The sequence below is a fragment of the Nematostella vectensis genome, chromosome 14 (genome assembly GCF_932526225.1).
Source record: "Nematostella vectensis chromosome 14, jaNemVect1.1, whole genome shotgun sequence".
In the NCBI taxonomy this organism is placed as follows: domain Eukaryota; kingdom Metazoa; phylum Cnidaria; class Anthozoa; order Actiniaria; family Edwardsiidae; genus Nematostella; species Nematostella vectensis.
Window position 1 is genome coordinate 1,213,867 of NC_064047.1, and position 27,290 is coordinate 1,241,156.

The window sequence follows — 27,290 nt, forward strand, 5'->3', positions numbered from 1 at the left end:
TCGCGACACACCGTTTCAAAAATACCAGTTTTTAAATTTTGTGCAACAGAAACTCCTCATCAACTTTTCCCACTCGCGATCTATTGAGCGCGACCCAATGTATTTGTACCGATAGAAATAGGCAATTAGATTCGGCACGACAGGAGTGCGATTATGAACCGGGCCTAGGGATGTTTCATGTGCCTTCGTTTCTTGTTTTCTCAAATATTTCTGCATCCCTCTCCCCCTTATCTTAATAAAGACAACATACTAAAAAGATGGAGGATTATCATGAGTTTAATTGTCAATCATAACATGTGGAAGTATTTTGTGCGTTGATGCTCAGCATTGCTTGCGAATCATTTAACACTGGCTAGCGACCTGAAATATAGAAAGAAATAAGCATCAAGACAAAGTCAGATAATGATAATGATAATGATGATGATGCTGATAATCTTGTCGATTGTTTTTATTTTGGATGGTTTTTGACTGATGGTGGTGATGATGATGATTCCATTATAATAATGGTGATAATAACAATGGTGATGGTGATGATAATGATGATGATGATGATGATGATGATGATGGTGGTGATGATGATGATGATGATGATGATGATGATGATGATGATGATGATGATGATGTTGATGATGATGATGATGATGATGATGTTGATGATGATGATGATATGATGATGATGATGATGATGATATCTGTTAGAATTCTGAAAGCTCACAGAATAACAAATAGCCAGGGGCTGGAAGGGCCACTCTGATGAATGAAAATTGAGAACTACTGCGAGCTAGGACAAGCAATTTAAGAAAAATAGGCCGCTAAATGGGTAAAAGCTCAAAATCCTGGCTACGGGTCTGGATAGAGAGAATTGAGTAAAACAAACTTTTCTTGAGGGAAGTACCACGGTTAATCTACTAATAGTTGATCTACTACAATCAAATACACAAACTAATAGTTGATCTACTACAATCAAATACACAAACTAATATTTGATCTACTACAATCAAATACACAAACTATCAAACTCCAATCATGGATAGTTTTCTTGCAAATCAGTCGTAAGCAATAACAAACAGAATTTGCTAAGTGACAGTCTTTGAAATGCAGGCTCCATTCTGTGAAACGACTACAGAGGTGGGGGGAAGCGATTTTCTTCTTTAAAAATGGGGTTTCAGACATTCTTGCACCGAATACGATTGAGACGTAGATCTAGGTCCAAATGCGTTTCAAAGATCCTCATGGCATAATTTACAGCATTCTTCTAACTTTAATGGTGTTTCATCTCCATTCAATAAAAACATGTATTTTTAGATTTGTTCGAAATGTTTATCATTCCTAGTGTAATAATAAACAAGGTTAAACTTACCACCTGGGGGCGGGGGAGGAAGTACACTTTTAACAGTTTTAAAAAAAGAAGTAATCATCAAGTCCAAAAACAGATGATGATGATGATGATGATGATGATGATGATGATGATGATGATGATGATGATGATGATGATGATGATGATGATCGTGAAGATGATATTCACGACGACGATACGAAGATGATGGTGATGGTGATGGTGGTGAAGGTGATGGTGATGATAATATGTATTGTTGGTTTTGTACCTACCCCCGTTGCATTCGTTGGTCTTGTTGTGAAGGTGACCTTTGAACAAGTCGAACTTGATGGGGAAAAGAGGAGCATTGTTGATCACTATGCCAGCCTGAAGTTGTACCTATAACAGGAAACACAGAATTTAAACAAACTGGACGACCGCAACGCAAATGGCTTTAACTCCGCAAGCATTTTGAAAATTCGGGGGACCATTTGCTACCCCTAGCATCTCGGCAAAAACCGGGTTAATGTAATGTCCTAATAAGGATTTGACCGATCGAGCTAGAACAACGACAGATTTGGTTAGTTTAATATGTGCAAAGAACTTGGCTCACGGCTTTTCACATATCGCAAAGGCTGCCGGATACACAGGAATCCCATACATACCTGGAGGTTGAGGTTGGAGCCGCTATTATGCATCTTGACCATGACAAACACAGCGCCGAATTGGAGAGGTCCGAGACTGGGGATAAGGTTGGGGATTGGGACTAGCTGATCCGTGGGAAAGTCGTGACCGAAGTTGATGCCTAAGTTGGGGACCTGGGAACGAGAAAATGTCGTAAGGAATTTTATCACGTCACATGACACTGATGCTTTTGAGTTTCGGAAACTTACCCCGACGCTGACCCTAACTGTCAGTGGGCTCGCGCATTTGTTGATTTTGACGCTGAAAACAAAGGTGAGACCCATTAATCCGATTTTACAAGTCTTCGCAGAGCAGTCATCGCTGATTCGGCATCCGAATGGCAGCTGGATGTGTCCGCAATTGAGCCGAGCACTTCGCGAAGATGTCACGACTTCGTATAGACCCCCATCGATTGGTTCTTGGATTGGGGCTACATCTATTGAAGCAAATTTAAGATCGCCATAAAGTGTAATATTTAAAGATACCGAATTTTGAGTTAGCAGGTAGAGTAATAGAGGGTCAATGAGTTTGAAAATTACTTACTGGCTTGTGCCGCCGCGATGCGAAGAAATAAAGCTAAGAAGTACATCTTGTCGTTCACTTAAAGTCGAACTGGTATCTTCCTCAGTGTGTGACTTCTTGGATGAAGATCTGTGCTTTTATATCATTCCTAGTGCACTCAGCTTTAAGCCTGCACTTTAGCAAGAACGCCGCAACAAAACGAGAAACGAGAAACTGCAAACAACAGGTTGCCAAGAATCAAATAAGCGGTCAAGTCAGAGGTGGCGAAGGTGAGAAGGTTAATAAAGGTGAGCAAAGATGGCGGCTCGAGGAGGTGACTGCGGGGGTGCGGTGCGTCGTGTTTTTTGATCTTTGGAGGTTTTTTGATACACTGACAATAGAAAAGGAATGACTCGATGACTAGGAAACATACCAACGCAATTTAAAGAAGGCCAATCACGCTGCTTTGTTATGCTCTCACTTTATTTTATTTTATTTTTTTATTTTTTCCCCCATCAATGATACATGGAGTTGACCCTTCAACAACAATACACACAAGCGGGCAGGCAGACCTTATACAAATTTTAACATTTATACAAAGTAAAAATAAAGAGAAATATATAGCAAGTGATTGATATACAATATCTTTTTTTAGTATCAAACTTCAGTGATGTTTCCCTGCAAATAAACCTAGATATTTTTAATTGTAAACGATAATTAAGAAGTGGTTGATCGACACTCTTTAACCTCATGTCTTTTCCTAATGCTTAACTATTTGTGCTGGTAAAAAGCTGTGGCAAGTAAAAACCTGCGAAGCAAGGGTCTCTATTTTGGGCCCCAGCAAATCGTCTGGACACACAAAACAGGGGCGAATGCTATACCGATCTGAAAATATAAAGGTTTTTCCGAAAGGAACTTGAAGTAACTATAACTATTCACGTAAAGGTTTCAAACTTTATTAAATGTATTTATGAGCGAAAGAAGATCAGTACTTGAAAGAGGCGAGTATATAGCGTATCAAAAAAGACAGGCGCAGGGTGTACCCCCCCTCCCCCCATCCCACTTGCTACTAAGAAGTGAGCCATTTCTTATTGAAAGATCGTCAAATACTATCCTTCATATATGATCCCTCTTCAGCATTCGGCATTGTGCGTCAGCCAGATGCATCAATTCAAAAAAGGTTGTTTCAACTGCAAATGGCATGCAAAAATAAAGGTTATCGAATGTCAGAGCCAAAAAATCTTCGCAATTGATATATTCATATTCTCCAAATTTCGCAAATATTCTAATGAGACCAATGGTTCCTATCGATCATAGAACTGCCATTTGCAAATCGCTATTTTTTTTTTTGTAAATAGGAGTATAAGCTAGAAAACACGCTATAGACCTCATTTCTGTGTAGTTATCACTCCTTTTTACAGAAAGCCGCCGAAGGAAAATAACGCAAATACCCCTTTGTGCTCGGGAGTGAGCTTCAATTTTCATTTCACTTTTTTTAAAGTTCGCTCGAAAACAAGTATCATCAAAGTTAAGAATAAATGATTTAACGTATGATTCAACAGATACTGGTATTCGATTGGTATTTACTGTAGATGTAGCCGAATAATCTCACAGCATGGCTAGACATCTCCTCCTTGTTGACCCGCTGTGTAGACAAACGCAGCCTTTTTCCTCCGTTTATGCCTCTGTCTTTCAAGCAGCTGCGCAAATGTTTCACTGTCGGAGCGGGCGGCTATTTTGCCGCTGCTAGATCACAAAGTGCCGTGATTTGACGTGCCCGAACTTGGGTGTCAATCAAGAAAAGATACATAAAACTTTTTATCACGGACATCCTAGTAGGCGCCGCCCAAACACAATATGAAAATCTGAGACCGACGATTTATTCTTGATCACATTCTTTTGGAGTTTGTTGAGTGGATAAGGATTTATCTGCCCGGAAGGCAATACGAGCCTACTAACCTACTAACCTACTAACCCTCGGCATTAGTTCGTAGCGTCTATGGCACCATTCGGTCCCATTCTTTCGTAGCGTTTTTGATGTTTATTTTTATGATTGTGTAGTACCAGAGAACTCTATACCCATACCCCCCACATTCAGAGGGTCGGAGGTATGACCCCCCACCTCTCTGGAATTTCCAACCCCCTGGAAAAAAATGCAGTAACTGTTAAGGAAAATGTGCATTTTACTACCCTCTGGAAATTCCTGGGCGTTTGAACCCCCGAAAACCCCGGAATTTCCAATCCCCTAAATGGGGGGGGGGGGGGGTATGGATATTTTCTGGAACTACACATTTTTGTGAAGTAAGAAATAAGAAATGTCTTCAGCATTCTTGCACGGAATACGGGTGTCCGAGACGTAGAAGATCTAAGTCCAAATGCATTTCAAAAGTTCTATATATATGGCATTTATTATCTTCAACGACAAACAAAAATACACGAGAAAAAAAAGCTTTATCGCCATTTTGGAATAAGAGAACCTTCTTTATTTATAGGTCTTTTTTGTCTTCAGTTGCTTCATCAGATCATTTAACTTTGATGACCGAATTGGCGATTTAATAAACAACGTCTTTAAAAACACAGGTCAATATGACATTATGTGTCTTTTTGCTCAAACACGATGTTTGAACAGACTTTGCAACTGGTCATCTGAAATCTTTGCCACTGTCTTTGAGTTACCCATCAAATCTCTGTCAATAATTCACGCTCACCACCAAACTAGGATGTAGGTAGTCCAGACCTAGGACTCTCTTTGCGAGTACTTTGCGAGCCAAAATGTCGAGCGCAACGAGAGTCCCAGGTCTGGACTAGGGGGTTGGGTCAATCGCACAAACATCAAGGTTTTATTAAAGCATTTCCAACTCTTAAGAATGTTGTTGAAGTTTTTCTATACCTGCGCATCCCTCCCTCTCTCCCCCTTAGACAACTCGCCCGACCAATAATTTCGTGCACACCTTATTTGTCTTTAATATCACTTTTATTGACATCTTTATTTGATTTATTTATCAATGCGCGTGTTATTTGCAGTGCATTGTTCATCCCCTTTATGGAGTTTTATTGGAAAAGGGCAGGCTTGCAGCTGAGGAGACTGGTTGCGTTATAAAAACACGTCATTTTTATTGAATAAGGCACAAAACAGATTGACCGCAAGAAGAGCAGCAAAGATGTACATTCTAACGCTCGTTTTATTCATCGCTGCGGCGCATGCCGGTGAGTTTAGTTCAATTTAAAAACATTTTCTTTTACCTTTCTTCACGGTCGGGATTTAAGGGGGCAGATGTGCAAAGATAAAAGGTGTGGAAACTGGAAGGTGTATAAAAACATATAAGGTGTTGAAACAAATAAAATGAAATGAAAACAATTATAGTTTATTGCGGTGAAGGAAAATGTGTTTGCTTTCATTAGCTTCTCGGTTGGTTCTTGTAAGAATGAGTATTTACGAAGGGTACGCTACTTCTAGAAAACATAATCTCGACCCGACAAAAATGGAAAGTTTAGAAAGTATCTATTTCAGTCGGTCTACTTGATGATGCATGGTATAGCGATATTTTTCATCAACAATTGATAAGGAACATTTTTTCGCATAAGTTGTTGTTCGCACTTTGAAAACAGTAACAAAAGTGCGGCGTACAAGGGCGTGTCTACACGAGGAAACAATGTCACATGCACTTGCATGTTCTGCTAGGTTTAGGAATATTTTTGTTCTCCATCGGGTATCTAAACATAAAGTATGTGCGCGTGAAGATATATTAACATTGTGTCCTCGAGTCATCGTGTACTGTGACAATTACAGATTTCGCCCCAATCCAAGAACCAATCGATGTGGGTCAATACGAGGTCGTGACATCTTCGCGAAGTGCTCGGCTCAACTGCGGACACATCAAGCTGCCACTCGGATGCAAAATTGCCGACGACTGCTCCGCGAAGACTTGCGAAATTGGTTTCGCCGGTCTGAACTTTAAGTTCAGTATTAAAATCAACAAGTGCGAGAGCCCCCTGACAGTTGGGGTCAGCGTCGGGGTAAGTAAGCACCATAAATGCAGACGCGTAGTATGGATTGACTGAGAGGGATGGTGAGGGGAAGCGTGTAGCACGTAGCATGGATTGACTGAGAAGGGGTGGGGAGGGGAAGCGTATAGCACGTAGCATGGATTGACTGAGAGGGATGGTGAGGGGAAGCGTGTAGCACGTAGCATGGATTGACTGAGAGGGGGTGGGGAGGGGAAGCGTGCAGCACGTAGCATGGATTGACTGAGAGGGGTGGTGAGGGGAAGCGTGTAGCATCTAACATGGATTCACTGATTCACCCTCCCCTCCCCCCATGATCACTTACATGCCAACGAAATTTTCTCGTTCCCAGGTCCCCAACTTAGGCATCAACTTCGGTCACGACTTTCCCACGGATCAGCTAGTCCCAATCCCCAACCTTATCCCCAGTCTCGGACCTCTCCAATTCGGCGCTGTGTTTGTCATGGTCAAGATGCACAATAGCGGCTCCAACCTCAACCTCCAGGTATGTATGGGATTCCTGTGTATCCGGCAGCCTTCCTCGCACACTTCCAATCAATCTTGTTTTTAAAATAGTCGTTGTTTAAGTTCGCTCGATCATTTCCTTATCAGGACATTACATACCATATGTCCTCGTCTTATTATTTTTTTTCCGCTTTATTTTCCCCTGTGACCGTCGAGAATTCCCACAAGAACTTACAGAAATTCATCGTGTTTACTGCAATTTTGCTGGCCTTCCTTTTGAAAAATAGGCCCCGGCCCTAACGTTTTAGAATATCACAGGTCTCCCGCGCGCTTGCCTCAGGCTCTTTTATTTAGAAGGAACAATTGATGTGTCGTTTTTACTTTCGAACTGATAGGTAGAACTTCAGGCTGGCATTGCGATCAACAACAAACCCATGTTCCCTATCAAGTTCGACTTATTCAATGGAAACCTGCCAATCAGCACCAGCGATTGTAACGAAGGTACGCACTAACGTAAAAAAAAAATACAATTCTAATTTTACTTGATATAATTATATATCTGAAAATCACAACTTTGTCAGTAAATTTGAAAACCACTGTGGGCGAGGGCTCAGCTTTAATTTTACGCCAACTTCATCAGTACTAATTCTGTTAGTCTGATTTCTGCCTTTTCAGGCGGCGGTGGTCTACCTCCCCCACCCCCTGGTGGTAAGTACAATTTCAAAGTAACATAAACTTTCTTGAAATTGTTGAAATTGGTGACGGTCTAGCCTTTTGCGCAGGCATCTCTTCTCATCGTAAAGAAAAAGCGCTTTTTCGATGTGGAATTCCTGTGGCGAAACACAGGAAACCCGAATCTGAATAATGGCCACTACATAGTAGAGTTGCTACAGTGTAGAGGAGACTAGTGCCGGTCGTAGGGGGGGGGGGGGGGGGGGGGGGAGGTCAAAGTCTAGGATACGCCTGGTCTGAAATGTCTTTTTTTATCTCTGAAAGGTGCTTGCAGCGACTCGAATGACTTCTGCAAGTTCATGGGGAGCCAGTGTAGCAACCCCGAGGTGGCTAGCAAGTGTATGCTGACATGCAAGCAATGCTAAATATCGACGCAAAAACACTACCAAGTTTGACAAAAAATCACACTTTAGTAACTACATACTGTAATAAAATAAAGAAATAATGTGTGTTACATTCTGTGGAAAACTGAAATAAACGATGAATATGTTTTTGGTTATTTTGTTTGGTAGAATGTCAAAATTAAACGAGGTGCTTTTCTGTAGCGCAAATATATAAGCGATTTATTATAGGTATTTAATGATAACTCTGTATTATTTTGATTGTCGAGTGTTTGTTGAATTACCCAATTTTACTAAAATATTATACATTTAGCTCTGAGGTTGTCTTGAGCTAGTTCTAACATACAACTGATAGAATCTGAAGCGTATAAATATTTATTAATAAAATACTTTATTGACGTATCTCAATTCCAAAATAAACTATTATATACAGTGATTACAAAAACTAAAAATTTTAAAAAACCACAGAGTCGAATTTGGCTAGAAATACCAGCCAAAAGTACACCTTTTGACTTGTAATCAATGTGATATTGATAAATATCATGTTAATCAGAATGGACGAAAAATTTAAACTGTGTAAATAGTGCATTTCGGTATGCATTTTTGTATAGGATCCCCTCCCCAAACCCCTCCAGAACACAAGAATGTTGTAAAACAAACGCTATGACAAAACGCCTAAAATCAAGAGGAAAGCGATAAATATATATGCTACAATGGTCCTTTACAACTGTGTACAACTGACTGTGCCGCGTACAACTTCTATTCTTTGGTAGCAATGGCGTTTGTCCTTTTTTGTCAGCTGCTATCCCTCAGCCTTTTGAACACATTCGTGAGCACACTGGCGACGTCTTCACTCGAGTCTCCCGAATCTACAGCAAAAACAAAAATGTGAATGTAGCTTCGTTGTTACCCCACTTTACCCAACCTAATCCAAGTAACCCTACCCTTGCACTCCCTTGCCATGTCAACCCTCCCTTGCCATGTCAACCCTCCCTTGCCCCACCTTGCCATGTCAACCCTTCTTTGCCAACCCCTACCTTGCCCTGCCCCTACCGTACGCGGCCAAAAGACGTCTTTTGCCCCTATCCTACTTGGCAAATCTCCCTACGTTACGTTGCCAACCACTACCCTACTTTGCTTCTACGCTAAGCTGCACCAACCTACGTTGCCCTACCCTATATTACCCCAACCTTCGTTGCCCCACCCTACGTTACCCCACCCTACGTTACCCCACCCTACGTTTCCCCATCCTACGTTGCCCCACCCTACGTTGCCCCACCCTACGTTGCCCCAACCTTCGTTGCCCCACCCTACGTTGCCCCAACCTTCGTTGCTCCACCCTACGTTACCCCACCCTACGTTGCCCCATCCTACGTTGCCCCAACCTACGTCGCCCCATCCTACGTCGCCCCACCCTACGTTGCCCCACTCTACGTTGCCCCATCCTACGTTGCCCAACCCTACGTTGTCCAACTCTACGTTGCCCCACCCTACGTTTCCCCACCCTACGTTTCCCCACCCTACGTTTCCCCACCCTACGTTTCCCCACCCTACGTTTCCCCACCCTACGTTACCCTACCCTACGTCACCCTACCCTACTTAACCCTACTTTACGTTGCCACACCCTACGTTACCCCACCCTACGTTGCCCCACCCTACGTTGCCCCACCCTACCCTACGTTGCCCCACACCATGTTGCCCTACCCTACGTTGCCCTATCCTACCTTGCCCTACCCTACGTTGCCCCAACCTTCGTTGCCCCACCCTACGTTACCCCACCCTACGTTGCCCCATCCTACGTTGCCCCACCCTACGTTGCCCCATCCTACGTTGCCCTTCCCTACGTTGCTCCACCCTACGTTACCCTACCCTAGGTTACCCTACCCCACGTTATCCTACCCTACGTTGCCCCACCCTACTTAACCTTACCCTACATTGCCCAACCCTACGTTGCCCCACCCTACGTTGCCCCATCCTACGTTGCCCCACCCTACGTTACCCCACCCTACGTTGCCCCACCCTGCGTTGCCCCACCCTACGTTGCCACACCCTGCGTTGCCCTACCCTACGTTGCCACACCCTACGTTACCCCACCCTACGTTGCCCTACCCTACGTTACCCTTCCCTACGTTGCCACACCCTACGTTACCCTACCCTACGTTGCCCCACCCTACGTTGCCACACCCTACCCTACGTTGCCACACCCTACGTTGCCACACCCTACGTTACCCTACCCTACGTTGCCCTACCCTACGTTGCCCCACCCTACGTTACCCCACCCTACGTTGCCACACCCTACGTTGCCCTACCCTACGTTGCCACACCCTACGTTTCCCCACCCTACGTTGCCCTACCCTACGTTGCCACACCCTACGTTACCCTACCCTACGTTGCCCCACCCTACGTTGCCCCACCCTACGTTGCCACACCCTACGTTTCCCCACCCTACGTTGCCCTACCCTACGTTGCCACACCCTACGTTTCCCCACCCTACGTTGACCCTGCCCTGTCGTACAAAGGTAACACACGTTTACACCTCACCTTCGTCGTTGTCTGCAGACACCACATCCTTCTCAAGCTTCAACTTGCTGTTGGCACATTTCAACATGTTATCCTCGACTGTATCTGTTGGGAGACACATTAAGAAATAAGACAAGAATACCACGCACCTGTCGTTACCTTTAGCGATGAGTCTGTACACGTGTACATCACGTGCCTTTACCATCATCGCCTATCTGTAACGACAGATAGCGATGAGTCTGTACACGTGTACATCACGTGCCTTTACCATCATCGCCTATCTGTCGTCACCTTTAGCGATGAGTCTGTACACGTGTACATCACGTGCCTTTACCATCATCGCCTATCTGTCGTTACCTTTAGCGATGAGTCTGTACACGTGCACGTCACGTGTCTGCCCCACGCGGTGACACCTGTCTTCTGCTTGCTTGTCGTTGTATGGGTTGAAGTCGATGTCGTGCAGGATCACCACGTTCGCTGATGTCAAATTGATCCCAAGGCCACCTAAAAACAAAAATAAGAAGAGAAATATTTATATTGATCACTTGATCATAAAAAATATCGCCTTATATATTCACATCCGTTTTCAGTTTTCAGCTCTAAGCCACAGGGAGCCCGAGGCCACAGGGAGCCCGAGGCCTAGTCGTTTCAAATGCAAATGCATGGAAATGAAGATGAAACAATCGACTTTACTTCATTCATTTGCACACATTTGCAAATGAAAAGGACGGCGTCTAAACTGAGTCTAGTATTTGTGCCGAGTGCAGCTTTTTTTCTTCAATAATTAAAAACAATAAAATCCCCAAATACTCAGGCAACTTATTTGGGTGTATTTCGTTATTCTTTTATATGCCTTAATAAAACATTTCTGTATATTCGGGCTAATCGTCTTGACGGCAGATACGCGATAGGTTGGCCCAAACGGTGTCCTAATAACGGATTTTGGGTAATGGACGGCAAACTTCGGCGGTTTGTAATTGTGCGGTTGATCAGGGGTGCCATTATTTCTCTATCATACCCTATCATATAAACATGTAAAGTCTGAAGGAATCCTACATTTCAACTCAAACATACACTCAACGTCTCGTAAAATTTTCTTCCGAATGATATTTTCCATGAATTTTCATGACTATGGTGGGTTTCTATTTAAATTCCAGGAATTTGTTAAAGTCCATATAACCTTTCAGAGTTGAAAGACTTTGTCAATTCTTTATATTTTCATCTTCCAAATGGTATGTGGTCCGTATGGACCCTTTAAAACACGCGTTCGCGTGAATAACTTAAATCTGTAATATTGAGGCATTTTGGTCAACCTTCGGAAAAAAGGCCGTAAACTGAAAGGTACAGTCATTTGTGACGTAGATCGAGATGTCAACCAAATTACATGAGAAAACATATGCGCGCGCTAAACCGGTTCCCGTCTTCATGTCTTCTTAGTTATTGCTGGAGAACGTTGTGTCGTTACAACTTTTATCGTCATCTTTATATCTTAACCTGGTGGTCAAATGATTATTTAACTTCAGCAAACAAATCTGCAAAATTTAGCAGATATTTTTTAGTCTTTGAATTATTTTTGCATTGTGCATTTGTTTTGGCTAGATTGATATAAGTGAAAGGTTTTAAGAACTTTAAGGATCCGAGGGAACTTATTGGTTACAGGTAGCCTTATCCACCCACCGGCTTTTGTGGAGAGTAGGAAGAGGAAAATATCAGGGTCCGAGTTGAAATTATCAATCATGGGCTGTCGCTCTACCACGGGCGTCTGTCCGTCAAGCCGGAAGTAGCGATAGCCACAGTGTTGTAGATAAACCTCGATGATGTCCATGACGAGAGTGAACTGACTGAACAGTAAGACGCGGTCACCCTGTGGCAGGAAAAATGATAGTGAGCAACATTCATTAACATTTACAATATTCATCATTATCAGAAACAGCAGCTATCATTATCATCACCATCAGCAAAATTTCCTTTGCTAATTCAAGTGAGTACCAGAGATTCAATTTAATTTCGTTAACGAAGATGGTTAATTAAAGTTGGCTTGCAAACTTCCAATAAATAACAAAGCAGTGGCTGATCGCCATCCTTTATGGAGGAAGTGACTTCTATGAGCAAACACTGGCCGCGTTGCACAGCAAAGCAAATAATTTTTATAACGGACAAATTTTGGCTGTGTCCTATTTTTGTGGTCCTTACGTTATCTTTCATCTCGGGTAGCATTGCATTCAGTCGCTCAAACTTGCCAGAATCGTACAATAACTCTTCGCCCAGTACATAAGATGACAGACTCTGGAAGACAGACACATGCGGCATTATGGGTGAAGCGACAATGTTTACATTGTAATGGAACCTCCACTCAAAGGACACCATTTGAACCAAAATTTACGTCGGCGATATGGAGGTGCCAGTTTGGGGGAGGTTATAGAAGTGTTTGAGGCTGGGAGTAGGAGTGATGATCTCGTGACATGACTCATTTCGTGACATATGATTTTGTTTTACAATACGACGTGCGCTAGCGTGGCAACCTTGACAGTTTTGTGAGGATAAACAATAATGATGCGAGAAACGTGCTATCTGATACGACGCGCGCTACCGTGGCCACTTTGACAGTTCTTTTAAGTAAGTCAATAAGGATGTGAGAAACGTGCTATCTGAAAGGACGCGCGCTACCGTGGCCACCTTGACAGTTTTGTGAAGTCAATAAGGGTGCGAGAATATATTATCATGATTGACATAGCAAACACCCATCCAACCCGAGGCGTTGGATGAGAAATACTTGAGTGCACATCATAATACGTCTTGATTCTCCTAGTTAAGAAGTTTGTGTCACTCAAAATTGTCAATCAAAATATTCTAATGGCTAAATTACTTGGTCTTGGTTGGCACGTTAGCGCGCGTCGCATGGTTAACTCTTTGTATTGGTGGCCACGGTAGCGCGCGCGTCGCATGGTATACTTTGTATTGGTGGTCACGGTAGCGCGTATCGCATGGTATACTTTGTATTGGTGGCCACGGTAGCGCGTGTCGCATGCTACACTTTGTATTGGTGGCCACGGTAGCGCGCGCGTCGCATGGTATACTTTGTATTGGTGGTCACGGTAGCGCGTGTCGCATGGTATACTTTGTATTGGTGGTCACGGTAGCGCGCGTCGCATGGTATACTTTGTATTGGTGGCCACGGTTGTGCGTGTCGCACTGTAACATTTTGTATTGGTGGCCACGGTAGCGCGTGTCGCACTATAACACTTTGTATTGGTGGCCACGGTACCGCGAATCGTACTGTAACAATTTGTATTGGTGGTCACGGTAGCGCGCGTCACTCTATAACACTTTGTATTGGTGGCCACGGTAGCGCGAGTCACACTATAACACTTTGTATTGGTGGCCACGGTAGCGCGCGTCACACTGTAATACTTTGTATTGGTGGCCACGGTAGCGCGCGTCACACTGTAACACTTTGTGTTGGTGGCCACGGTAGCGCGTTTCACACTATAACACTTTGTATTGGTGGCCACGGTAGCGCGTGTCGCACTGTAACACTTTGTATCGGTGGCCACGGTAGCGGTGTCGCGTGGTCAAATTTGTATTGGTTGCCACGGTATCGTACGTCGCGTGGTTATCTTTGTATGGATGGCCACGGTATCGTACGTCGCGTGGTTATCTTTGTATGGATGGCCACGGTATCGTACGTCGCGTGGTTATCTTTGTATGGATGGCCACGGTATCGTACGTCGCGTGGTTATCTTTGTATGGATGGCCACGGTATCGTACGTCGCGTGGTCATCTTTGTATGGATGGCCACGGTATCGTACGTCGCGTGGTTATCTTTGTATGGATGGCCACGGTATCGTACGTCGCGTGGTTATCTTTGTATGGATGGCCACGGTATCGTACGTCGCGTGGTTATCTTTGTATGGATGGCCACGGTATCGTACGTCGCGTGGTTATCTTTGTATGGATGGCCACGGTATCGTACGTCGCGTGGTTATCTTTGTATGGATGGCCACGGTATCGTACGTCGCGTGGTTATCTTTGTATGGATGGCCACGGTATCGTACGTCGCGTGGTTATCTTTGTATGGATGGCCACGGTATCATACGTCGCGTGGTTATCTTTGTATGGATGGCCACGGTATCGTACGTCGCGTGTCTTACTATAAAGTACCCTTTGTTCTAGACATAGACGATGGAGCTCGAAGTCGGACATCACTGTCATGTCTTCACAAACAAGGTCTACTTCAGACCCTCGGTTTTCAATGTCCTGAAAAGAGAAATGACCTCACTATCCTCATAACCGTGATAGAGAGACACAGGTGGGCCAGTGTGTTTGCGTGTGGGCGGATTGGGGCATCTCAACCCTGCTGTTCCCTTGCTCGACGTGTGCAAGCTCACTAGATGCTTGTGTTCTCAATGGGTCATTCTCAATATGTATTAGAATTTTAGAACAACAGAGCAAGTGCAGCATTGAAATGGTGCTGCTTGATATATTGCACCTTATTGGAGTACTCCCCCCCCCCCTGCCCTCCCCACCCCTGGAATTTCTATACACTTCCTAAACGAGGAGCACATTACGCTGGGCTTACTCCCTTTGCTATTTACCCTGCAGTATTTGACGGCCATCTCTCGCAGGGTTTCGTCCTTGTAGTAGTTTCGCAGCAACAAAGGGTGGTTGGACATCATGCGTAGTGCCATTAAGATGTTCTTGTACTGATTGGATCCTTCTGTTTAAGGGTTCGGGGAAAAGAGAAGTAAGTATAATCATGATTTCCACCGTTATTGTCATTGTGTCCACCTCCATTACCACCCTAAGTAGTCAACAACACTTAAATGCATTGCCATCATTTACAACACCAGCACCACCGCAATCATAACATTATCATGTTTTATCACCATTATCATCATCACCACCATATTAACCACCATCATCATCAAAACTATCATCATCACCATTATCATCATCTACACTGTCATCAACGCTATCATCACCAATATCATCACCACTATCATTATAACCACTATCATCCTCACCAATATTTATGATCGCCATCTTCATCATTATCACCACTATCATCATCACCTCATTCTTATATGACATCGCGTGACTTACTAGCGTCTCGATACTCGTTATAGCACTTGAGCATCAGTTTACTATGCAAGTCCTTCTGACTGGTGGACAGTTCGCAATGGATCACATGCTCGTGTTTCTGCGGCAACTCCTGTAGTACCTAGCGAAGTAATGACCAATACTGCTATCAGTTCTATTAGTAGAACTATCAGCATCATCGACACAATTCGTGGGCGTATCTCTGAGAACATTCCCTACTTTGAAGGAGGGAGGGGTTATGTTTTTTTCTGTAATAATAATTTTTTTTATTAATTGAATTTCCACCAGTTATATTGGTAAATGCACAACAGAGCCAGGCTCCAAATCTGTTTTGTTAGTAAGCACTGTCACTGGGGGTGGTCACTGCCAGAGGGTTTATTGCGTCCCCAGTGGTTCTTTCAAGTCCTTTCGGTTCAGGTTAGTGTAGTGCAGCTTGAAGAGACGGGACCTCCGGTTTAGTGTCCTTATCCGAGAAGACTGGAAACACGGGAGAATAACTTCAACTCACTTGTAACACAAATTCAAATAAAAAATCCCCAGTTTGGGCCAGGATTCGAACCTGGGCGACAGGACAGTGCTGAATAACGTATGCGCATGCGCGTGCTCTGGCGAAAACAAGCACAATCGTAGTGTTGAATCGTTCGAGTAAAGGTACGAAAGGCTGACTTCAGTTGCTGTTTTGACTAACTGTACAGCATTAAAACCATACTGTACAAAAGATGACAGATTTGTGTGATAATGAGGGAGTCATAAAGAACATAGCCTTATGTTTGGTCTAGTTTTCTTAGCATTCGCCAAAATGTGACAGTTCGCCGGTAAAAAGCCGCCATTTTAAAACAAAAAGGCTGGTTTAACCGCGCGGTACTGGAACTAGTCTTGCGTTTTTTAGCACTGGCGGGCCACAGCGGTGAGAGGTTGCCGCGTACCCCACGCTTCCATAAGATGGGGTTAAAAGGTAATGACCACTCTACATACGTCTTTCTTGAGTCTTCTTAGCACGAAGGGTTTCATGATTTTCTTCGCCTGTTCTGCCCGTTCCTTGATGTAGCCACTGTCTGCGTCTCTATCCTGGAAGACAAATAAACTTACTCATAGTATGACGCCGTTTGATGTCTTTTTTCAAAATTTAAAGAACCTTTGTCAGCCACACATTTGTTATGTTTTCATTCAATATATTAAAATACACATTATTTGATTCAATCTGAAAATAGTCAAAGCTTATACTTCATTTACTAAGTTCTATCGAAAATATCATTAGTTTCCGAAATCAGCCGATGGAAATGGCTGCGTTTTCATACACGCTTCAGCAAACACAATTCCCTCTCACGAGTTAAGCTAGGAGACACGATCCCTGCACATACCAGTTTCTTGTTCCCGAATAGAAGCTTAAGTCCATCAGTTCTGCCGTCAAATATGGTCGGCATAACGAAGCTGAGTAAAGACATCAACTCGAGAAGATCGTTTTGCATGGGGGTCCCTGTTAACAGCAGGCGTCTTTTGGCCTTAAAATGTGAATATTAAGGATGGAATTAATTTTAACTTCAAATAGTATTTGTATGGCACAAATGAGCATCGCAAAACATGACCTCGCCATAAGCCTCAGTCTCTAGATACTGACTGCAACATGCAGTCTACGATAATGGGTGTTAGATAATATGTGAGTGCTGTTATGACGGACCTGTGTCCTCAGCGTTTCTATTACGTCCCACAATACAGGTTAATTGTGTGGTGAGAGACGGGGCCTCCGGACCAAACGCCTTATCCAAGAAGACTTCGAAATCACAATGTAGAGAGCAAGGTTTTTACAAGTCTAATCTGTTTTACGGTGGCTTGTGTGGCTTTTACGGGACTTTATAATCCAAGGATAACAGCTTGTCTCGAATAAAAGTCATGCGCAAAAATGAGATGTTATATAAAATCATTCCTTTCTTACCCTTATTCTGGTCAGTTTGAGGTAGCGTTGCGACTGCATATTTTTCAACATGTGACCTTCATCGAACACAACATAGTGAGGTCTGAGTTGGCGCAAGAATGACGTGTCTTCAAAGCCGCCGGTCGCCATGTTGTACCTGAAATTGCAATATTACCAATAAGTTCAAAACTACAATCATTTATCAACACTAATCCCAAAAAACAAAATCGTCAGCCATCATTATTATCATCATCACCAAAAGAACTATCATCATCAAGCATAAAAAAGCAATAGCAAAAAACAAAAACAGAAACAACGTCAACAGTAGCAGAAGCAGCAAGAATAACAAAAGAAAACTGATAATATATTGTAAGAAATAATAAAATAAGAATATTTAAAAATGTCAAAAAATGAAAAAAAATAGGTTCAACTACAGAAGTCAAAGTATTGGCATTTTCCTTGTAATAACTGTCTTATTCTATAGAAAACAAGGTGGAATCAGTATACGGTATTCTGAAATTGCGCCAAGGACTAAAACAACAACAACATTAACATGAGATAAGTGAGCACGAAAAGGATGGGCATGCTTTGTGAACAATGGGACTTACGTGGTAATAATGACCTTGAAATCAGAGTGTTCATCAAGAATCTCTTCGCGTAAATACGTCCTCTCTTCCTGAGAGCCTACAAAAGATAGGTTTTACCACGAAGCTACCTTATTTTGAGCTTGGAAAATAGTAAAAATATTGTGTCAGAAACATGCATCGTAAACTAATGACCATAAAAAAATAACGATCTAATAGTTCTGAAAAGGAAAACAATAGCTCACGCCTAAAAGGGCCCCATTCTATCGTTTAAAGGTTTGTGTGTATCTTACCATAGTACAGGGTAAACCTGATGGTCGGACACCATTGCTTGAACTCTTTGACCCAGTTATCTGTGAGACAGGTAACATATGGACATTTATCATCGTCATCATCACCATCATCTTTCTGAAGACAATTAAAAATCTTTGAAAATTTTTCATACAATCTTCAAAGACTTTCAATCTTTCTTCAGAAAATGTTTAAAACAAGTTTAAGTGCCTGTTAAAGGGCCAGCGCACAGTCATTACAGTGACTTGGCAGTAAATTGGCAGTGAAAATATTCTGTTAATTTTACTTTAAATTGTAGAACGTTCTAATTATACAAAAAAAGAAAATGCTTTTATTGGAGGGTAAGTTCTGCCCAATAAATTATATATATATATGACTTACTGAGGGTGGACGAGGGAACAATAATCAGATGAGGTCCGTCGTCTCCTTTTTCAATCAAATGGGCAATGAACGATATCGCCTGGACAGTCTTACCTAGACCCTGCAGCAAAGCATTTAAGATGTGAGGTCAGTTCAAGCATAATTAATTAACTATGGTTCAAGTTACAGTCAAACCAGGTCAAGCGTGCCCCCCCCCCCCTAGAGCCGATTATTGAGTTCATTTTTTGAACTTCTATTTGGTTATTTGCCAAGAAGTTTCCATTCTTGAAACGAATACCTATTCAAATTTTCCAATGGAATCACTTCTCTCTGTTAGTCGCATGCTGTATGAAATAGACAAATAGGCCAAAATTTAAACTCACTGTTTCTTATCCAAGTCAAGAGATTACAAAAATTTGTGCAATTTATTATGGTGTAAAATGTTGGCTTAATTGGCCATTCTCAATGGGAAATAGCACGCATTACTCCCCAATACAGTACCATCTCATCGGCAAGGATTCCATTGACCCCCTGCTCATGCATCAGGATGAGCCAGTTCAGTCCGGTCAGCTGGTATGGCTTCAACTGGCGACTGAAAAGGTGTGAAGATTAGTAAGATAATACAACAACCACCAGCCTGCAAGTCGGCTCGGCGGTGGTTTTATTTGGAAATTACTATTTTCTGAATTTCCACCTTTCAATAAAAAAATAAATAAATAAAAGCAGAATCTTCTGCTTAGCTAAAAAAAGGACAGAAGGCCCAAGGATTTGTTAAAGGATTGGGATGCACTGGTATTTAAAGAACAAATTACAAAAGGAAGTGAGTATCTCCATTGGCAAATACCCAATCCCAGTCACATCAGGGCAATCATTCCTTGCAACACACTCTTAGCCCTAATAAAGATTGCCATAGGTATTGATGTAGTAAGACGTCCCCCTAGTCCCACTGCTACTACAGGTAGCCCAATACTACAATTGAGGTCAGATTATTTTTGTTACATTTTCTCCAAAAAGGAAAGAGTTTTAGCCCACCCTTGATCCTTCTCTAGTTTGTTTATTCCAGAGAAAATGCTTCTTCCCAACACCCCCCTATCCTATCAAACGGGGAATTGTCCCATCTCTCCTCTTCCCTCCAAGTCGAGATACTGTACCTTGGATTAAGAATGTCTGGTTGTGTCACAAGTCCAGAGATGGTTGCATGACTGTCATTTGGCTACAAGGGTAAAGAATAATTTTTAAAAAATGGCAATCTTCAGGACTGAGCAGAGTTTGTATCTGATAACCATTTCCACTGCCAGTTCTAGTTGCAGGCACTCCCGAACATAATGTGAAACATGCATTTCAAAGACTAGTCCTTCACAATTTAACTACGGCCAGTTTGCTTTGTGCGAAGCAATCCTGTTAGCTGTTTTGTACGATTTTAGCTGAGGTTTTGCACTGCTGTCAAAATGATTGATCACACCTTAGCCTGCTAGCCGGCTCTCCAGTGGGTTAATTCAGAAATTTCTGTTTTTGGCTGTCGGGATTCCTGTAGCGACCAAAAAAGACTTTCCCCCTCCTTCCACTCTTTTTTTTTTTTGCGCCACGGGGATCCTAAACAACGAAAACACACAGGAGAGCCGGCTCGCAGGCTAATCACGCCTTTACTTTCCAATAAAACTTTCACTAAATTGTACAATTCTTAGTTTTTACTCACATCCCTATTGTTATCCATACGTTCTAACAGCAGTTCTTGGATTTTCAGGGAGATTTTATTACAATTTTGCATGAGCTTATCCACTGATGTTCTCTCCTTTAGCAGGAGGTCACAGTTCCACAAAATCTAAAAAGTAAGATTTAATATAAAAAAACTCAGATGATGTGCTTAAGATACTGTATAATATTCAAGACCTTCTCTCCCAACATAGTGTACCTGGGTTTTGTGACGTTTTTGTCCAATACGTTAGGGCGTTGGGTCATCTTTTTGCTCTGGATTATTTGGGGGCACTAAAATATCAGTTTCGGCAAAATAACCTACCCCCAACTACACAACTGAAAGCCTTACATCTGTAGCCCATGCACGCACTTATCACCAAACCCAAGCTATGCAACGGCAAGTCTTACAAGCCCATGAACTTACTGTGTCTACCCCATCTACACAACTACAAGCCTTACATGTGTAGCCCATGCACGCACTTATCACCAAACCCAAGCTATGCAACTGCAAGTCTTAGAAGCCCATGAACTTACTGTGTCTACCCCATCTACACAACTACAAGCCTTACATGTGTAGCCCATGCACGCACTTATCACCAAACCCAAGCTATGCAATGGCAAGTCTTAGAAGCCCATGAACTTACTGTGTCTACCCCATCTACACAACTACAAGCCTTACATGTGTAGCCCATGCACGCACTTATCACCAAACCCAAGCTATGCAACTGCAAGTCTTAGAAGCCCATGAACTTACTGTGTCTACCCCATCTACACAACTACAAGCCTTACATGTGTAGCCCATGCACGCACTTATCACCAAACCCAAGCTATGCAACGGCAAGTCTTAGAAGCCCATGAACTTACTGTGTCTACCCCATCTACACAACTACAAGCCTTACATCTGTAGCCCATGCACGCACTTATCACCGAATCCAAGCTATGCAACTTGAGTCTGATATCTGACGCCCACATCTGCCCTCACCACCCACTCCCAGCTTTCAAACTGCATGCCACATCCAAGAACTTCCTTCATTGTTCCCCTAGCTACACCCTTACAATGTGTAACTTGAAGCCCACAAACCTGAGATGTTAGCCCCTTTGTTGATTCCAATTTGTTAACCTGCAAAAAAATTTAAATGGTGTAACTACATAAAGGGAATATAGCCAAGCTGCAAAAAAAAAACACACAGGTAATCTCTGTGGTGTTGTGAAAACAGTGCTAAAGTCAACACAGTTTTATGTTGAATGTCTTTGATTGTACCATAAAGCCCTTTACATTTGAGCAAAAGAAAGGACCTGTGGATATCGCCATTGTCACCGGTGCTGATATAATAAATTATCAACACATGGTGATAACAAGTTTTTAACCAATGAGCTTTCAATTTTTTGCAGACATCTGAAAGATTTCATACAAAATTTATATAATATAGTAAACGTTACATGGCCGCTAGTGGATACAATTTTGTCTTCTCGCGCTGATATTATCACTTGTTTCCTGCACTTATCAACACTTGAAGATAAAATTTTTATTGGCACACCACCATGAAATATCCCCAATTAAAATGAAATAAATGTAAAATATTACCATGTTATGCCATGATTTGAAGGGTTTCAGTGACAGGATCTTTTGTGCCTTTTTTCGTGAGCACTCTGGTATTGTAGATAGCTCTGATAAAGAACAAGTTTGGAAGAAAGAGAGAATGGCAGCCTTCCTGTCCGCCGGCAAATTGTCATCATCAACAGCAGAATCGGCGTCACCCGGATATGTGCCAAGACAGGTCTCTGGTCCTATGAGTCAGAACAGTAAAAATAATCTCATATTATAATGGTTGTCAAGGTAACTTGATAAATCTAGGACGCTCAATCAAGCTATGACCCTCATTACAAAACACTGACATTAAAAGAAAGCCTAATTTTGGTGAAGCTAGTAAGGATATGTGAATGCTCTAAACATAAATATTTTTTTTTGTAAAACAGTATTTTTGAATAGATGTGGACCACCTTAACTTCGCAGTATTATGAAAATATAACAATTCTTAAAATTACATTAATAAGATACTTAAAAAATAGATATCATTAATTTGCGTGCATCTGTTCTTTAAAAGATGCACAGATGACCTCACAGCGTGTTATGAACTAAAAAGTATACAACAAGACACAGTCGAGTTGCATGACTGTTGTTCATGACACGCTTTGACATCTTCTGTGCATCTATGAGGACAGATGCACAATAAAATGTTCTCTTTGTTGCAATCTAGTTTTGGGAAGCATGCGCGCATGCTGACGCCGAGTGTGCATGTGTCCTCCAAGAGCACAATGTACCCATGACCAATCAGAGCGTGTGATTTATGAGTGTTTGTTGTAAAATTATTCATACCAGCACAACTGTCACTATCTGAGATCTCAATCATGCTTTCAGCTCCACCTTTTTTGGCTTTGCTTGCTCGAGATCCTCTGCTATTCGACACTTTGGAGCTTATGGCACTGCTAGCTTTAATACTTGGACCACTATGATGTGATGATGGCCCAGAACTTGCTAAAAAATATATGATGATTTAAGTCAGGCTTTCTGAAATTATGCAGGATTTAATTCCTTCAGCCAAATTATGCACATTTTTTCTCCAAATAATGCAATAAAAATCATGAATTGTGCAACAATTATGCAGACAGTACATTATGTTAAAATTACCCTAATGCTATTTAAATAGTTTTTTTATTGCAGTCTCATCTAGCCATCTCACTAGCAGTCACTGGCATGTCGTATATTTATGTTATACACAAAATAACAACAAAGTGAGATGTCCTATAAAATAAATTATTAACAACAACTTTACTTTTACAACACGTAGAATATAATCAAATAATGTGCTTACACCTAAAGAATTTAACAAAAAAAACCCACAATATTTCTTTCTTTTTTGGTACAAATCTTGGGAGTTTCTAGGGATAGTCCCTGTTCACAGTTTGAGTTTATAGTTTCCAAGGGCAGCATAGAATGAACAGAAATTCTTATCCCTAAGAGATAGCAAATTTGGGTGTGGCAGAAGGAATTTCTTACCCTAAGAGATAGCATACCCCCCCCCCCCCCCCCACAGAAAGAAATCTGTTAAACACCCAGTAAGCAATAGAGATAGCAGAATCGGAAAAATCCTTCAACAACCCCTAGGGGTTGGGATAGCAATTGGTCGAAATTTCACATCCATAAAGATAGGACGATCACCCTTGTCTACTTTCCTGGAAAGTCTCCCAACCTGGGATAGAATGAAGAATACTGTCCCTTTAAACCCTTATCCCTTATACTCTTTTTACCTGCAGAGGCTACCAAGAGGTCCACCGCATGATCTAGAGATCCAGCATCTTGGTAAATTTGTAGAATCTGCTCCTCACTTTGATCAGGGAACAACTCTCTCAGTTTAGCAAGGTCGATTTTCTCATTCTTGGAGTGAACACTTATTACGCTACTGCTTTTACTACTAAGACCATCGTTACAGAGGAAGTCAGGTTCTTCTAATGTACTACTCTTGTGTTTTTTCTTTGGTGTGTCCACCATGTCTGAATCACTGTCTAAAGAAATCACTCTTTTTCTCCTTGCTTTTTTGGCTACTAATGGACTTTCATATTCTGAAATTGGAAACATATAATATAATAAGCATTTGCTATAGTTATCTGATGGGAATTTAACAGGTTTATCTTTTTTTTTGTAGCTGCTTTGAATGATCATTCTCTCATGTTTTTGTTCTGTTATCAAGCCAAGAAATGCTAGTTTAAAAAAATGCTTTCTAGAGACTTTGGCTTGCAGAAAATTTTTGGGGGGAGTTTTATGACCTCTATGTCAAATAAGACAATGCTGTGCTTAGTCACACGGAGAGAGGTAATCAAACTCTGGCTCCTAGAGTGAAAAGGTGGAAATAGCAGAGCAGAAATCGTTATGACTAGATAAAGGCCAGTAGCAATCTGAATTGACAAACCATTTTTTGGAATTTCACAAATCAATATGTGGGAAAATGGCCACACCAATAAAAAAAATAGGAAGAACATGAAATCAAGAAATAAAGTACCAAACAACTATCATTTAAAAAAGTATTTAGACCAGATGCCACATTTAATGTCACATTTAATTAAAGATAAATTAGTTTTTTAATGGACATAAAGACATATGTTGACATTAAACTCATAGCAAATGTGGCTCTGATCATGAAACATAAAGAGCCCCCCCCCCCCCCCCCCCCAGATTATACAGTCCCTAATGGCAACAAAATTTGGGTATAACTTACTGAACACAAGCCAAAGCCCGTCCATTTCTTACCATCATCCTTTGGCATTGACTCCTTGAACCCATTCAATACGGAGTGAAACGCGTCCGTAAGACTGACATTTGAATTTTCAGCGTCTTCACTGCTTCCATCTGGAAATAGTTCGACACTACCATGTGAATTTACCTCGTCCAAATCCCCGGGAGTTGAATTCTCAGACTGAGCGCTACATGACGAATTTGAGTCTGATATCTCGATTGCAAGTCCTTTTGATTTTGATTTAAACCAATGACATGTTTTACTTGTTCGATTCCCTCTTTGATGGTCCGTTTCTCCGCGTGTTGAGCTATCCATTGAATCGCTGTCGTATTTGTCGTCATTTTCTTCACCAGAACTCGCGACTGAATTAATCCATGAATCAAGGCTCAGCTTTGGGCTAGAATCGTCACGACATCCCTCTTCTTTCTCTTCAATTCTTGATTTTGATGTATTCACCTTTGGGGGCGTTCGTTTTTGGTAAGAAAATCGTTCAAACATTTTATTCCGATTCGATTGTTACTCTGTTTGTTCCTCAAAATTTTTTTTCCAAAATTCTACACAAAAATAAGTCTAAGACAGGTCTAGCACTCCTCAAAGTGATGACACAAACTATATCTTGGGTCGATAAAGTTGCGAATAAAGCTGTAATCAGTATGCTAGCTCAAAAAAAATCGGTTCTTTTGGCGGCGTTTTCGTAGCTTGTGAGGTTTTTGTAGAGGGCGCCATTTTTGAACACGTGAGTACTAATTTGAATTTGGCGCCAATTTGGACACTGGAAACGAATTGTCCCATTGCCACAGGTATCCTTATACAAATATTTTCTTATTCATTTCTTTTTTATTTTCAGCTTTCTACAGCTTGCTTCGTCTTTGTTTTATATGTGGCTGTCGCTTATTATGACACAGACCACCGTGAAATTTGATATTTTGATTGTTTTTTATTTATTTATTATATCCTCACTTAAGCTCACAAAATTAGCAGGCTGAAAACAGAAGTCTCTCACATACAAACCACACAACAATACTACGGCATTAACTTAATCAATATACAAATAATAATAAAAAAATTCATAATTATTTTTTTTTATTTGATCATATTTAGTTTTGAGGACAATCCAATTCCTTAATAGGACATTACAAACAATATTTGTTTTTAGTTTTTCCTCTCTCTGGAGGAAAGGATTCATATTTGCTAAAATTTTGATGACCACTTTCTCTGCTTGAAAAACCAGCCGAGACCCTAACTTTTAGAAAATCTCAGGTTTAGAAAGACACAAAGGATCATGCTATACAGGCAATTCATCGGAAGAAAAAATTTCCTCCACATCATTTAATGAGGGAACCAAGAACTTCCAGAATCTGCCTCTCCTGTCCAAAACCAATCTTCTTAGAAAAACCTTGCGTCGTCCAATCATCCTGCCCCACAGGGTTCCCACAAACTCCCTCATAGTTGAGCTTCTCTGGAAAAGTCTTAGAAATTCAATCATAGAGGCATCTATTACAAGTAACATTGAGTGGTAAAACAGGACACCCATCATAAATATCAGTAGAAGAATAGCCACGATGAATAAAACTGGATAGTCCCCGAGGTTAGCGCACTGTGCTTTGTACCTCGGGTAGAAGATCTCCCTGGCAGAAGAGGGATACATAAAGCAAGCCACAAAGGCATTATGGGTGCAATATACAGAGAATACAAGACCCAAAGTACAGTATACTTGAAATAAATAGAAGTATAAGAAGTTATTTAGCCCTATGCAGTTGTTTGTAAAGGGGCAGTGATGAGACATGAGTAGAACGCAAGTTCCACATGTGGAACAATGGTGAGTTCCATTATCTCGAATGCGATTACATTTGGAGCAGAAGACTTGGACACCGAAATCAATTCCGCCGTAATCTTCTAGCTCGTCTTTTGTCTTGGGGTATCCAGGGTTTACTAGCATTGCCGCCATATAATTAAACACCATATTAATCCACAAGTACAGAGCAATAGCTGTAAGGATCCAGCCTTTAATAGATGTCCAAGGGGTTTCAATATCAGCTGGCAAAAACACCATAAAAAATAACCAGATTTCTGCAATTTCCATAATGATGACTGGAGCTACTTGGAAGGCGTTGAAACATTTTTGTAGTCTTGTTTTCCTCGCTCCTTTTGGAAACATTGATTGAAATGTGCTTAGAATAAAAGAGCCTTGTAAAAGGCCGACGGTCAGAATTATTAGTGCAACAACCGCCATGTTGACAATCAGCAAGGAGATCGATAAGTGTTCGCGATGACGTCGATACTCTTCCGAATGATCCCAGGACCCTATATATAAAGTCCGGTGAAAAAAAGTATTAAAAAAGCTCAGAAACTATGAAATCCAAACTCCTAATAACACAATTCGGGGCAATTTCTTTGCAAAATAATAAAGTATTCTTTCTAATGTAGATTACTAATTAGTTTTATCTTTGAATCCGTCCACAGAAAACCCAGAACGACGCTAATGAATATTTA

At 41.6% G+C, this 27,290-nt stretch overlaps 4 protein-coding genes across 5 annotated transcripts; 1 reads left to right on the plus strand and 3 right to left on the minus strand.

Moving 5' to 3' along the window:
• Positions 1–261: 261 nt before the first annotated feature.
• Positions 262–2,639, minus strand: LOC116618514. The gene is made up of 5 exons (XM_032382271.2): positions 2,543–2,639; positions 2,209–2,435; positions 1,981–2,133; positions 1,609–1,714; positions 262–360 (listed from the first exon to the last, which is right to left on the minus strand). The coding sequence occupies exons 1-5, from the start codon at positions 2,586–2,588 to the stop codon at positions 353–355; spliced, it is 540 nt and encodes a 179-aa protein (XP_032238162.1). The 5' UTR covers positions 2,589–2,639; the 3' UTR covers positions 262–352.
• A 2,939-nt stretch (positions 2,640–5,578) lies between these two features.
• LOC116618497 lies at positions 5,579–8,193 on the plus strand. The gene is made up of 6 exons (XM_032382245.2): positions 5,579–5,707; positions 6,291–6,517; positions 6,858–7,010; positions 7,366–7,471; positions 7,646–7,678; positions 7,967–8,193. Exons 1-6 carry the CDS (start codon positions 5,662–5,664, stop codon positions 8,065–8,067), a joined length of 666 nt encoding a protein of 221 aa, XP_032238136.2. The 5' UTR covers positions 5,579–5,661; the 3' UTR covers positions 8,068–8,193.
• A 209-nt stretch (positions 8,194–8,402) lies between these two features.
• LOC5512810 (SWI/SNF-related matrix-associated actin-dependent regulator of chromatin subfamily A containing DEAD/H box 1B) lies at positions 8,403–25,296 on the minus strand. 2 transcript variants are annotated; one of them, XM_032382243.2, is made up of 22 exons: positions 24,812–25,296; positions 23,815–24,126; positions 22,931–23,041; positions 22,091–22,293; positions 21,587–21,625; positions 20,507–20,632; positions 19,962–20,023; positions 19,312–19,402; positions 18,832–18,931; positions 18,453–18,512; positions 18,184–18,259; positions 17,597–17,732; positions 17,025–17,165; positions 16,639–16,731; positions 15,667–15,784; positions 15,159–15,280; positions 14,725–14,820; positions 12,757–12,849; positions 12,241–12,427; positions 10,921–11,067; positions 10,585–10,668; positions 8,403–8,912 (listed from the first exon to the last, which is right to left on the minus strand). In XM_032382243.2, exons 1-22 carry the CDS (start codon positions 25,293–25,295, stop codon positions 8,839–8,841), a joined length of 2,955 nt encoding a protein of 984 aa, XP_032238134.2. In that variant the 5' UTR covers position 25,296; the 3' UTR covers positions 8,403–8,838. The 2 variants fall into 2 exon arrangements, with proteins under 2 accessions (XP_032238134.2, XP_032238133.2); XM_032382242.2 differs by having other exon boundaries at positions 22,883–23,041.
• LOC116618496 (probable protein S-acyltransferase 12) lies at positions 25,239–27,275 on the minus strand. Its single transcript, XM_032382244.2, has one exon. The coding sequence runs from the start codon at positions 27,028–27,030 to the stop codon at positions 26,083–26,085; it is 948 nt and encodes a 315-aa protein (XP_032238135.1). The 5' UTR covers positions 27,031–27,275; the 3' UTR covers positions 25,239–26,082.
• Positions 27,276–27,290: the final 15 nt, after the last annotated feature.